Source organism: Balaenoptera musculus, chromosome 8, assembly GCF_009873245.2.
Source record: "Balaenoptera musculus isolate JJ_BM4_2016_0621 chromosome 8, mBalMus1.pri.v3, whole genome shotgun sequence".
Classification (NCBI taxonomy): domain Eukaryota; kingdom Metazoa; phylum Chordata; class Mammalia; order Artiodactyla; family Balaenopteridae; genus Balaenoptera; species Balaenoptera musculus.
The window spans coordinates 56,938,256-56,952,797 of NC_045792.1; the positions used below are offsets into that span (position 1 = coordinate 56,938,256).

At 38.9% G+C, this 14,542-nt stretch overlaps 2 protein-coding genes across 6 annotated transcripts in view; one reads left to right on the plus strand and one right to left on the minus strand.

Moving 5' to 3' along the window:
• The window catches only part of PPME1 (protein phosphatase methylesterase 1), a 77,717-nt gene extending 74,006 nt beyond the window's left edge, over positions 1-3,711 (minus strand). The window contains exon 1 of one of the 2 annotated variants that reach the window (XM_036861446.1): positions 3,394-3,711. In XM_036861446.1, the coding sequence (XP_036717341.1) occupies positions 3,394-3,494 (101 nt within the window). In that variant the 5' untranslated portion in view covers positions 3,495-3,711. The remainder of the gene's footprint in view (positions 1-3,393) is intronic. The other variant, XM_036861447.1, reaches the window with a different exon arrangement.
• Positions 3,712-3,931: 220 nt separating this feature from the next.
• The window catches only part of C2CD3 (C2 domain containing 3 centriole elongation regulator), a 129,128-nt gene continuing 118,517 nt past the window's right edge, over positions 3,932-14,542 (plus strand). For all 4 annotated transcript variants that reach the window (XM_036859728.1, XM_036859729.1, XM_036859730.1 and 1 more), the window contains exons 1-3: positions 3,932-4,168; positions 6,702-6,971; positions 9,786-9,943. In XM_036859728.1, coding sequence (XP_036715623.1) covers positions 4,114-4,168; positions 6,702-6,971; positions 9,786-9,943 — 483 coding nt within the window. In that variant the 5' untranslated portion in view covers positions 3,932-4,113. The remainder of the gene's footprint in view (positions 4,169-6,701; positions 6,972-9,785; positions 9,944-14,542) is intronic.

The following is a 14,542-nucleotide window of genomic DNA, read 5'->3' on the forward strand; positions in this document are numbered from 1 at the left end:
ATTGGGCGATTGGGATTGACATGTATACACTGATGTGTATAAAATTGATGACTAATAAGAACCTGTTGTATAAAAAAATAAATAAAATAAAATTCAAAAATTAAAAAAAATAATAAAAAATAAAATAAAATAAAAACACCCTCAAGCACACCAGGTGTTATAGACTGAAAGTCTGTGCCCCCCAAAATTCACTTTAAATCCTAATCTCCAATAACCTCTACAGTATTTGAAGGTGGAGCCTTTGGGAGGTGATAAGGTCATGAGGGTGTAGCCTTCATAAATGTGATTAGTACCCTTATAAAAGAGATCTCACAGAGCTCTCTTCTTCCTTCCCACATGTAAGGACACAGTGAGAAGACTGCCATCTATGAACCAAGAAGTGGTCCTCACCAGACACAGAATCTGCTGGTGCCTTGATCTTGGATTTCTCAGACTCTAGAACTCTTGCAAAAAAAAATATGGTATTTTTGTTATGGCAGCCCTAACAGACTAATATCAGTTGCAAGTAGGGCTCTAAAATCAGAGTAGTTCCAAAAGCTTTAATTAAAAAGTTCAAAACCACTGTTTTGGGTATCATCTACTGGCATCTATCAAGGAACAATAAAACCAGGATTTCAGGCCTTACCCGAGAAATAACATACATAAAGCTACTATCACAATGCCTGGCACATAGTACTAACTCAAAAAAAAAAAGAAAAAAAAGAAAAAAAAAGTAATTGTTATTCTTGCTTTATCCAGCCATACTCTGGAATTACTAAATCCATTTGGAAAAACAAAACTATGGAAACTCAGGAAAAACCAAAAACTCAAAACCACCCTGAATATGCAAACACATCTAAATAAGGTTTACTGAAACTGAAGGCAAGAGATCATGAAAAATAGTTGAAAGAGTAAGTCATATAAGAAACTGTCAAAGGAACAGGTCCAACTTGAGAGTAAGAGATGGACTGGGGAGTGGAAAAGATGGAAAGAGTTAAAAAAAAAAAGCAAGTGAGAAGAAGTTAGAAATAAAGAAGGATGATGTGAAATTGGTAGGAGTGAGACTTCATAAACCAGGACTGACTGAGGAAAAAGGAAGACTGAATCCTAGAGTATTTGCAAAGGAATAAGATATACAGCTCAAATTAAGTATTGCCAACGATAACAACTATGAATCCAAAAAACACAATAGGTCTCAGAGACTCTCTTCCAGCTTTACGATTCTAGGGGAGGAGACAGTCTATATTATCATTAACATTAGGCTTACATGAGGCATGCCTATGTTCCAATAAGGAAGTAGAAAATAAAAATACAGGAAAATAAGCTACTTGAGGACCACATAATATTCACCAATATATGCTCTTCTCTTCACAGTACTATAAAGAAGCATTTTTCTAAAAAACTTTATTTTCCAGGATAAGCAGTTAACCCAAATTAAGAGGACCAAAGCATCTATTTAAAGAGGTTAAGTTACTAATAATCTAATCAGTAGATTTTATTTTTTCTTAGTATTTTTCTTCAGTTCTTCATCTTCAGAGAACTTTTGATAAAGTGAGAAGCTAAGCTCTAACTTGTCTGAAGGATATATGGTTATTAAAAAGCTAGTATTTTTATATATATTTTAGAGAAGAGTGCTGGAATACTGAAAGATCAAAGTTTAGTTTAAGAAAGGTGGCAACTAAGATACATATCAACAACAAACGTTACATTAATTTTATAGTCCAGGTTAATTTTCCCAAATAATCTCCTATGGATCAGCTTCCAGATCCTCCTTAATCATGTTACAGTCCTACCTTTGTCTTCCAAAGCCAGAACGATCTTCATTTTACCTTACATGTAGGCTTCTACCACCTCTTTGTACTGTGCATCCACCGACCTATCTTCACTTGTCAAGGTTTTCTCAGTTTTCTACTGTGTCTCATAGTCAGGTCTCCACTTCAATTCTGTTTCCTTCCCCAGTTTTTCCAACCATTCTCACCACCCCTCTACTCCACTGTTTTAATTTATAGGATTCTCCTTTCTCTTCATTCCTAGGACCTGCTTTCACAGTATTGTATCTCCTATCTAAATCTCCTTTTTGATCAGTTTTTGTACATATTAATCTTCAGAACCTAAGGTATTTCTTCTCTAGTTCTTATCCCAAGAATGTCTACCAACCCATCTCTAGAATCCCAAACACACACTCTTGACTACCACATACCTAAGTATTTTTCCTACCCTTTTTCTCTTTTCAGTCACTAGTCTCCAGAATCCTATCTGATACTACAAATGCCCCTCAAAACCAACTGCCTGTTCAATTACCTCTGCCTTCTACTTCTCCCAGGTTCAACTCATTACACTCTCTCTCCTACACCTTAGTATCCGCCAGCCTGGCCCAAGCCATTCAGCAACCTAAATTCCAAAAGCCAACACAGCTCCTCCCAATTCCAGTAAACGACGGTTTCCCCCAAAACATTTTAAGTGGCTCCTCTCAGTGCTTCATTAATTGAATCTTATCAGATCAGTACATAGCTTCCACCAGACCTATTTGCCCAGCAAAAATCAATTTCCCAAATCTTCCTCTTCAAGCTTCCCAGACCTTACCTCTGCAGCACGCCATTCACTAGACCCTATTTCTAGTCATTTCTCAATCTCTGGAGCCCATGGTTACTCTCTAAGACCCTCAGCCCTCTCCCTCCTCACTCCTCCCCTTATTCCCTACCCTCCCTTCTCAGTACATTCTTATCACCCCTAACAGTCTTCTTGGCTGTGTTCTCCATCTTTCCTTAGGCCTGTGCCCCACACTTTCTCAGTACCCCTTAAGAGACTTAATCTCTAAGTCACTTCCTCACTCCCAGAATCTGCCTCTTACACCCCTAGGAACTCTCTCTAGAACCTTCTGTTCCCTGGTTGTCTTTTCCGCTCCAACCCTGCCTCAGGTGTTCTCTGTTTCCCCCAGCTTTTTTCTATTATCTAGTTCTCAGAGAAACTAGATAAAGATTTACTCTCCCAAATCTTTACCGAATTCTTCTCCTAATTCCCCTCAACTTTTCTCTCCGTCGTTTCCCATTTCCCTCAACCATCCCTGGCAGATTTCCCCTCCACCTTTGTCACCGCTCTTCTCCCTTTTCTCAAACCTCCTCCACCCCTTCTTCTGGAGGTACCTCCTACATGTCTTAAACTATCCTCTCAGCTTCCTCAATCTTTGCCTCATTCCCTTCTCCCTCCAATACTATTTATCCTCCAATTTCCATTGACTTGGCGCCTCCCCTAGTCCCCAGATCTGCCTTCTACTTCATCTAAACGTCCCCAGGCCGTCGCCAACATTCTCTCCTATCCTTAGCCTCCCTTGACGTGCCGCTCTAAACGCCCAGAGACACCATTCTCCAATGGCCGGGCCCTGGCCTCTAGGGAGAAGGAGTACGGGTTACTTACCCCATTCGCATCTTGGCTCCGCTCTGACTGCTCCCGCTGCCGGGTAGAGGAGGGCGAGGGGGCAGGCGGCCGAGGTGCATGCTCTTCTCGAGGGCCGACATGAAAGGGAGGCCGCAGGCAGTCGAACAGTAGCCGAAGCTTCGTCCCACGCTAAGTGCGGCCCAACCGGTCACACGGCTCGCTCCCCTAACGACGCCCCGTCGCCTTTGGATAGCACCCCGCTACCAGCAGCACCGCCCACCGGCTCCGTAAACTCCACCCCCTCGCCCCAGTGCTTCCACCGGAAGTGCGCACCAGCCTCCACAGAGAGAGCTGGGTAACGGAGTCTCTGTGATCCCTCAGACCCCAAGCGTAGAACTCGACGACCCTCGCCGGAAAGAGAAGCGTTACTGAAGGCAATGCACCCTGGGCAATGGAGTCCTCAAAGGGCTTACCCCTTTGCGCTTGCGCAGCTGGAGGCGACCGCGTCCAACCCCGCAGAGGTAGTGTAGCAAAGCATCCTGGGTGTTGTAGTCTATTGGCGGGAAGGAGTCTTGGCGCCTCCCTTTCTCATGGCTTCCTAGAGGCTGTTAAAGGAAGAACCGCTTTCTTCCTGCCTCCCAAGCTGCCCAGCGGCGCCGGTTGCCGGGGAACGCCAGCGCCGTGGGCAGGGATGGCTGGAGGCTACGGCTTAGGTGCTGGGCCCGGAGTTGAGTTGGTGAAGAAGAGCGGGGGCTCGTCATGAAACAACGGAAAGCCCAGGGGCCTGTGGGCGGCGGTAGCCGCCACAAGAGAGGTAATATGAGCGACCAAAGGTTGAAGAAAGCGTAGTTGGGCGGAGGTGGGGGAGCAGGGCGCGAAGCATTCTAGGGAGACCTCCCACAGCCGCCTGTTAAAAGAAAAAAAAAAAAAAAAAGGGGTTGAGGAGGGAGAATAACCAGGGAATCAGAAGGTTAAAAGAGAGGGCAATTGGCCCTCCCGCGAATGGAAAGAATATAAGGGCTGGAGTAGGGGGCAAAGTGGGTGAATAAATGGGACGAAGTGAGGGCTAAAAGGGGACCCTTCCAGAGGAAGGGAACAAAAAAATTGTAGGAATGTTTTGGTTTTACTTTTTAAAAATTGAGGTATAATTGACATATAACATTATGTTAGTTTCAGGTGTACAGGGGTGTTTTTGATAAAAGTTAAATGTGTGGGGATGGGAGGGGCGAGGTATAGCTTTGCAAGTCCACATAGAACTGGAAGAAAAATAAGTTGGAGAGTATGTCAATAATCCTAATAGGCAGGGATCACGTTTTACACATTACTGAATCCCCAAGAGCTAACACGAAGCAGGACTTAGTAAATGTTAATTGAATGACTGAAGCGTGAGACAGTCATGAATCATGAAGGGCTACAGGTGGGAGTAGGGAAAAGATAGTTGTGGAGGAGAGAGGAAGAAAGACTGCGGAGTGACGGTGTGGTAGGGTTGGAGTGGGGTGGCGGGGGTTAGGGCATGAAGATCTCTGAAGGATTTGAGATGATGGAAGAGTGTGTAGCAAGAGGACCTCATCAGGTTAGTCTGCTCAAAAAGAAGCAAGCTTATGAAGAGACCAGGGAAATGTGAGCTGCAGCAAGAACAGTCACCCTGGGAACCCAGGGCAGATCATGAAATGAAATGGAATCTCTGCAGGGCTGCCTCAAAACAAACCAAAAACTGGGTGACTGCATTTTATAGTATAGGCAAAGAGGTATTAGGAATAATGATAGTGCATTAGGCCATTGGATTGAGGACTAAAGGTGCAGTCTGGGAATAAACCTTATCCAAACTGTTTAAAGATAACTAAGGCAGTTTTGAGGCAATGCCTTTCCTTCCAGGAATGATGGGAGGATATGAAACAGAAGTGTGGAAGTGTTCAGTGCTGGTGCTGCCTATGTCAAACCAGTCAAGCATATTTGGTTGATAGGAGGAAAATCAAAATAGAAATAACGTAAGAATGTCCTTCTCATTATACCACATGCATATACAGTAATACTCATGTACACACCTGTGTGTAATTTTTATATTGAAACTAGTTATCCATAAAGATTATGGTGGGTCTTTTCTTCACTAAAGAAAGCAGAGAGGCTGTTCACTTTAGAAATCCAAAGAATTAGTTATAGAAATTCCTGATCTGATAGACTCCAGTATATTTTTTTCTTGTGAGGCATGACCACTCCCCAGGGAAAAGTGAGAGGAGTAGAAAGGTGTGTGTAATATTGGAATGACTTCTTAAATCTCCTCTAAGTCATGGTTAGAAGATACCGTGAATAGAAGACAATCAGGGTCATTAAAGGAAAGCTTTATAGAAAGCCATGATTAATTGCCTCATTTACATTTTATTATCTGTCTAAAAGCCATAAATATTATGAACCCAGCACTGTGCTAAAAGATAATGGCATAATCTGAAGATGATAGTTTCTGTCCTCATTGTGTGATATCGGCAGGAAGAAAAGACACAGTTTAAGGTGGTCTTTCTTGAAGTGCTGAGTTGTAAGGTGTAGACTTCATTTGAGAACTGATTGACAGGAGTTGTTGCTGTTTTATGTTTAGTGATGGTTTTAAAGTAAGAGAATTAGGTAAAGATAACATATCTTCAAAACTGTGGGGCTTCCCTGGTGGCGCAGTGGTTGAGAATCTGCCTGCTAATGCAGGGGACACTGGTTCAAGCCCTGGTCTGGGAAGATCCCACATGCCGCAGAGTAACTAAGCCCATGAGCCACAGTTACTGAGCCTGCGCGTCTGGAGCCTGTGCTCCACAATAAGAGAGGCCACCATAGTGAGAGGCCCGCGCACCGCGATGAAAAGTGGCCCCCGCTTGCCGCAACTAGAGAAAGCCCTCGCACAGAAACGAAGACCCAACACAGCCAAAAATAAATTAATTAATTTAAAAACAAAAACAAAAAACTGTAGACATTGCAATAATCAGAATAACTACTTGGAAGAAAAATTTCAACTACTTCATAGATTTTTTTAAACCTGTATACTGTATCATTGTATTTGTATTTTTCATTTAATATCTTTCAGTTAAAGAGGAGTTTGTATTAGCGTGTCTTAAGTTGGTATGTTCTTTACTTACAATTACCTGAATCAAATCCTGAATACTAACTAGTTGTCAGGGTGGCTTAAGTGACCAGATAGGTTATTCCGTGGTCTGGTTTGCTAGTTACTTCTCATGTATTAGAATAAATAGAATAAGCCTTCTCTCTGTAGAGACTAAAATGTTTGTGTGTTTTCATTCTAAAAGCAGGTTATGTGTTTTCTGTATTTAGACTAAATTTCGACTTAGTATTCTTGGATTCCTCCACAGGTTTAAGTGACATTTCTCCATCTACAAGCCTACCACCCCTGGTTGAAGGCCAGCTACGCTGCTTTCTGAAACTTACTGTTAATAAAGTCATATGGAAGATTACAAAGCCTCCTGCTTGTGTACTTGTTCGAGTGAGATGGTGGGGAGAAACATCAGAAGGAACACTCTTTTGTCCCAGGGATGCATTGCAGACCGAACCAAAAGCTGTGAGAACAACTACACGTTATGCTATTCGCTGTGGTCCAAAGCAGTTTACCTCTTATCTAACAGGTATGTTTTTGTCTTATCATTTCACCTGTAGGCCTAATAAGAAGCATGTGATTATGTTGTTAACAATAGGTATTACTGTGTACTTAGTATCTATGGCATTGTTAATTATTGAGGAGTCAAAGAGGTTTTATAATAGCCACCATTATTGAGAGTATACTATGTGCTACCAGTTGATACATATTATTTCTAATCCTTAATAACCCTGCAAGATAGATATTTTCTCTGTTTTATAGACAATGAAACTGAGGTTCAGAGAGATAAAATGAATCCTCTATAAGGTTACATAGTTGACAAATGGCAAAACTAGGATTTGAACCCACTTCTCTCTGACACCAAAACTCATGCACTTGGGCTTCCCTGGTGGTGCAGCGGTTGAGAGTCTGCCTGCCAATGCAGGGGACACGGGCTCGAGCCCTGGTCTGGGAAGATCCCACATGCCGCGGAGCAATTAGGCCCGTGAGCCACAGCTACTGAGCCTGCGCGTCTGGAGCCTGTGCTCCACAACAAGAGAGGCCGCGATAGTGAGAGGCCCGCGCACCGCGATGAAGAGTGGCCCCCGCTTGCCGCAACTAGAGAAAGCCCTCGCGCAGAAACGAAGACCCAACACAGTCAAAAATAAATAAATAAATAAATAATTAATAAAAATAAAGGAATTCCTTTAAAAAAAAAGAGCAGACTAGATTAAAAAAAAAAAAAAAAACAACTCATGCACTTGTCACCACACCATGCTTCTTTAAGGAATAACTGTAGTCTCTACTCTGGGACTTACATTATGCTCAAGGAAAGATGATATAGATATAAAATTTACCAATAATACAAGATAATACATCCTAAATACCAACTGAGTGGTTTAGTGAGTTAATAGTACAGGTTTTCAGAGAAGGGAGGATCCCTCTACTGGAACCAGGAGCCAAAATTTCTTCATTTCTGTTAAAGGAAAGCATTCTAAATGTACTGTGTTATTTCTCTATTCAGGTCAAGTTTTCATATAAACACATTTTGGATGGTGGACTTATCAAATCAATTCAGTTCACGTCAGTAAAAATTAAACATTTATCATGTAAATATTGTTGGGCTAAGAATACCGGAGAGCCAGAGGTGAATTAAAGATTAACTTGTCCTTAAGTTTGCATTCTTTCAAGAAGAAAATTTTGAAGACATCAAAATAGAAAGGGACTTCCCTGGTGGCACAGTGGTTGACAATCTGCCTGCCAATGCAGGGGACACGGGTTCGAGCCCTGGTCCGGGAAGATCCCACATGCCACGGAGCAAATGGGCCCCTGAGCCACAATTACTGAGCCTGCGCGTCTGGAGCCTGTGCTCCGCAACAAGAGAGGCCGCGATAGTGAGAGGCCCGCGCACCGCGATGAAGAGTGGCCCCCGCTTGCCACAACTAGAGAAAGCCCTCGCACCGAAACGAAGATCCAACACAGCCATAAATAAATAAATCAATAAATAAATTTAAAAATATATACATAAATAAAAAAATTCAGTTATTCAAAAAATATGTATTGAACACTTAACATGTGCTAGACGTTGTGCTAGACACTGTGGAGATTACAAAAATGAATCAAAAAATTTAATCAGAATGGTATCTAATTCTAACTAAATGCACAAAGAAGTTTAGTTACAATAGTAGGTAGAAAGTGATAAGAACTTTTAAAAGATACACATAGATATTTCATTAAGAAAATAAATGAGACATGGGTGAGCCTGGCTGTTAGTAAATAACCAACAAATGTTGGTACATTTCCCTTATTCTATATATGCACGTTATTTTATAGTCTACAAAGCACTTTTACACCTATTAGCTCATAGAATTTTCAGAGAACTTGCATGAGTAAGTAAGACAGGGACGGTGATATGTTAAGTAAGTTGCCTAAAGTCATATAACAACCATTAAGCAACTGCCATGTAAGAGGATACTGTGCTATGTGTTTTACTTGCAATACTCCCATTCCTCACACAGCCATGATATAGTTATTATGATGCCTATTTTATAGACAGCTGTGGCTTACACAGAAGTAGCTTGTGAATGTTGGAGCCACAACACAATCACAAATCTTCTAATTGTAAATCCAATACTCCTTTCACTACAGCATTGAACAAAGGGTGAAAGTGAACCACTTTCTCAACTTTGGTAAGAAAATATTCAGAAGTTACACTGTCCTGAAATAATCTCAGATTGCATATGCATGCATTTTATTTCTCCTGCTGTAAATTAGGACCATGAAGGTGTTAAGTCTAAGCAACCAATTGATGAATACAGTTAAGGAGTTTATTTCCATTCCTTTTAGTTCTAAGTGCTCTCGACCTTTAAGTGTTCCAGATATTATTGAGAAATAAGCAGTAAAATACTCCTGAGAGGCAGGGACCAACCCATGCATCTATACAAGAGAAGCCCTTTGTCCAGTTCAAAACTAGAAATGGTGAGAATTTAAAAACTGAGAACTTTTTATTGTTGCTTTTTTATTTCAAAACTAAAGTCTGAGTCCTTGCCAAATATGTAAAAAATATATATATACTCTCTTAAAGGTATTTTCCTTATCAAATACTTGATATTCTAAATATTTTTATGTAATTTTTTTCTCCATTTGAGGTATTTGTCATTGCTCTTCTCTAAAACTTTGTCGTTCTATTGATCTTGGGTTCACTCTTCCCCACCCCCTGAATGATATGGTAAGTGCATAGTTTATTTGAAAATAAAATGATTTTTTTAAGTAAAAAAATTTTGTAATGTATATTCCTCTTCCCACTTCCAAAAAAAAAAGTAAATGAAAACTGTCTGCCTATGTTGTAATTGTTTCTGATTAGATATGGCTGTGCTGGTGCTGGAAGTAATCACCAAACTTGAACATCTTCCGGTTGGTAGAGTTCAGATCAGTGGACTAGCCCAGCTTTCTCCAACCCATCACATCAATGGATTTTTTACCATTGTTTCACCAACATCTAAGAAACTTGGAGAACTCCAGGTAAAAATATTATAATTCTCTGCTACATAGAATAAAACCTGGGGGGCACAAATAGTTGAGTCTGTTTGTAGAATGGGTAGGTACGTGACTCCCACATACCACGCAAATTCCCACTTCATGCTTTTGTTCATGTTTTTACCCATACTGTCATGTACTTATTTCCCACTTATCCATATCCTCTTAGTGCTTTGCTGCCCATCTCAAGTTCCAAGAGACCTTCGCAGCTCCTACTGCACTCATTCTTTGCTGTACTCTTTATTAAATTCAGAATAACATGAATTACGTAATCATTGTTCAGTTATAATCCTACATAGTCTCCAAAATTTTGTATTTGTAGTTTCCCTTTAATTTCCCTTCCTTTTAGTTTCTATATTCCCTGGGAGACAGGACAGTGTTTTCTACTTTCTTTGTTTTTCCCACAGCTCCTAACATAGTGCCAAGCAGTAATGGCTTGTTTGACTCATTTAAGTGGTATCTTAAATGAGTCAATAGACTATGATTTTAATATTGTTGAATAAACTGTTTTCATTTTTTTCAGTATTAGAATTGCATCTCCATAACCAATTGTTGATTGTTCATTCATTGATTCAGCCTACATTTTTTTGATATGCTGTTATGTGCCACTAACTTAAGATACAAAGATAAGAGATGGGCCTTTCAGTTAGTTTTCCAAAGTCAGGTAGGAGGAAATAGAAGAGAGTAACAAGTAGAACGCAGTGTGATATTGATACACATATACTATAGATATGTACAGGATGGTGGGAAAGAACATAGAAGGGTCTCTTTCTGAGGGAGACTCTGGGAGTTCTTCCTAGAGAATTCTGAATATTCAAATCCTTGAGAAATTTGTACCTTGTCAAATGTATTCTAAAATATGTATAGAAATTTAAGCAGGTATTTAAGAAAACAGTTCAAAAAAGATGAGGAAAGAACATATAACATTACCAGATGTAAGAACCTATTATAAAACCACAAGCACATAATTGTCAAAGGAAGAGAATAAAGTCCAGAAATAGATTTAACTAAGTAAAAGAACTGAACATTTTCTATATTCTATTTATCATATTTTTATTTATAATATATTGAAAGATAGTGACACCTTATGGTGGTAACTTCATGGTAAAATGGGATTGGTTTACTCCTCCTTTTCTGATAATGGTACAGATTTGCATCAGACCTGCAAAAACAGTTTGGCATTATGTTTCAAGAGCCATAATAATTATCATATATCATTTACCTCAATAATTCTACCCCTGGGGTCTTATATTAAGGAAATACCATAAAAAGAGAGGAAAGTTATATGCTTTGGACTGGTTATGGAAATGCACTTTTAGTATTGAAAAAATGAAAACAGTTTATTCAATGATATTTAAATTGTCTATTAGTGGAATATTTTGTTTCCATAAAAGATAAAATTATATAGTTATGATTGTGTAGCAACATGGAAAATTATTTTGGATTGATGACAAAAGAGAATTAAAATTATACCCACATATATGCATATGATTAATGACTGGGGAAGAAAAAACAAGGGAAAATAAAAACAGTTGGAGTGTAGAATTCTAGGTAGGTTTTTTTCCCTATATTAAAAAATGAGATATAATTCATATGCCATAAAATTTACCCTTTTAAAGTATACAGTTCAGTAGTTTTTAGTGTATTCACAAGATTGTACAGCCATCACGCTAATTCCAGAGCATTTTATCACCCCAAGAAGAAACACTATACCCATTAGTAGTCATTCCCCTTTTTACCTTTCCCCAACCCCTGGCAACCACTAATCTACCTTCTGTCTCTATATATTGTCTATTCTGGACATTTCAAATAAATGATGTAATATAATATGTGACCTTTTGTATCTGGCTTCTTTCACTTGGCATAATGTTTTCAAGGTTCATCCATGTTGTAGCATGAATCAGTACATTATTCCTTATTATAGCTAAATAATATTCCATTGTATGGGTATATTATAGCACATGTTGTTTATCCATTCTTCAGTTGATGGACATTTGGATTGTTTCCACTTTCTGACTTTTATGAATAATGTTGCTATGAACATTTGCATACAAGGTTTTTTGTGAACAGATGCTTTCAGTTCTCTTGGGTGTATACTTAGGTGTAGAATTGTGGTCATATGGTAACTATGTTTAACTCTGAGGAACTACTGGACTGTTTTCTAAGGTGGTGCATCTTTTTTCCCCCCTTATTTAAATGTCAGTTGATACAATAATACTTGTATGTTTTTTATTTAAATGTCATTGTGTTCTTTAGAGAATTGTTTTAATAGAGCCTTGGAGACAGAGGTCAGATTTTGAAAGATTATGGAATAAGTAAATAAGTAGTAATTACAGTGAAGAAGTAGAAATAACAGAGATTTCTTTCTGTTTCCCAGATAAATGGCAGCGAAGAGAGGGAGAGGTAGTGTGACCTAATGGAAATAGCACAAGACTTGGACATGGAAAAACTGGTTATGAAAGCATTTCTGGTGTTCATTTGTACTCTCTGAGCTTCAGTATCCTATTTTATAAAATGAAGATAATAACTTTTACCTTACAGCATTGTTGTAGGGATTAAATGATATGAAAAAAATATGAAAGCACTTAACATGGTACTTAGGCACATGACAGGGACATGCCAAATTTACTTGAATTGGAGAGGAAAGTATTGATAATGGGTAGCAGAATTAAGAAGTTTGTTGCTACTTTAGAAGAGGAGTTGGCAAACTTTGCCCAGTGGACTAAATCTGGCCTTCTAACTAAAAATGGTTTTTATATGTTTAAAGGGGCACTTTAAAAAAGAAGAATGTGCAATAAAGCCTAAAATATTTACCCTCTGCCCCTTTACAGAATGAGTTTGCTGAGCCTTTTTTAGAGTATTAGAGACCTGATTTGTTTTGTAGACCAAGAGAAAAGCAAGTGAAGAAAGATATTGAAAATAAAAGAGGATAATTGAGCAAGTAAGGTTATGAAGAGAATTAGATGGGAATGAATTTCTATTAAGAACACAACTGATAGGGGTTACCTTTGGAATGGAGGAATTACAACAAGGAGGGAAAGAGGAGAAACATTTTGAGATGGATAACATTGAAGGAGTTCATGCTGATAACTTTTTTAGCAACATTTATTTTTTATTTTTTTGGCCACACCACATTGCTTGTGGGATCTTAGTTCCCCAAGCAGGGATTGAACCCCAGGCCCTTGGCAGTGAGAGCACGGAGTCCTAACCACTCGACCGCCAGGGAATTCCCATTAGCAACACTTATTATATGCATGCCTACCACATGTTAGGCACTACGTGTTTTATTTCATTTAATTTTTTTGTTTTTATTAAATAGAGATAGATATGCAAAAGAATATCTTAGATGTATAAGATATAAAAATAACCATACAGTGAACACCCATTGGCTCCTCAACTAGGTTAAGAAATGTTAATAGGAAAAAAAAAGAAATATTAATAGAATAACGGAAAGAAGCCAGGTTTAGAGATTTATCCGTATTACTTTGTGTATCAGTAATTCCCTTTTGCAGAGTTGTGTTCCATTGTATGGATATTACACAATTTTCATCCATTTGCCTTGGATGAAACCAGGCAGATAGCCTTGCCTTGTTCTTGTTCTTGAGAGGAAAGCATTTGGTCTTTTCACTATTAAATATGTATTAGATGCAGGTTTTTCATAGATGCCCTTTATCATTGAGAAAGTCGAAGTTTTCTGAGAGATTTGATCATAAATGAGTATTGAATTTTATCAAATTCAACTGTTGCTAGAGGTTAGAGGTGAGAAGAGGGCATGACTACAAAGGGAGTTTTTGGGGGGTGATGGAAGTGTTCCATATCTTAATTATGGTGGTGGTTACATGGATCTAAACATAGATTAAAATTCATAGAAGTGTATATTTACAAAAATGTCCATTTTACTGTATTAAATAATTTTTTTTTAATGTAGCAGATCAAATGTGATGATAAACAGAAGTTGTCCCTCTACCTCATGTTGGGACGTGGCTGGGGACTTCGCAAACTGGAGCACATACCCTGACTAAAGCCACTAGTCTACTCCAGCTAATTTTTGCCACAATGGGATGGAAACCCAGCATTGCTGGATCTTCTGATTTTTCAAGAGAAGCCAGAAATTCAAACTTTTACATACATTCTGTTTTCTTAATCACTGTTAAATAATTTTGAAATCTTTTGAAATGCTATATTGACTAGCGTAAGTCTGAAAAATAGACATACTAATATGTTCTCTCCAATATCAGATGTTATAAATGTAGATAATCCCAGAACTCACCATTTTATACTAAAATTACTTCTTTTTAAATTCCCCTGCAAGATACTCTGATCCTTTGGGTCAGGTTCCATGTTTTATTCATCTCTTTGCCCCAGGCAGGTAGCACAGAGCCTGGCACTGAACTAGTATCAACAAATATTTGTTAATTGAACAAAGGAGTTAGGCCAGCACCTATATTTTGATTGTAAGGTGGGTGTGGCAGATAACTGGACTTTCCTTTTCTTTCTCACTGGTAGTAAAGGCTTTTGAGTTGTTTTGGGACTAGTTCAAATTTGCTTAGGGAAAAAGCAAAACTCTGGCCAGCCAGCAGGTTA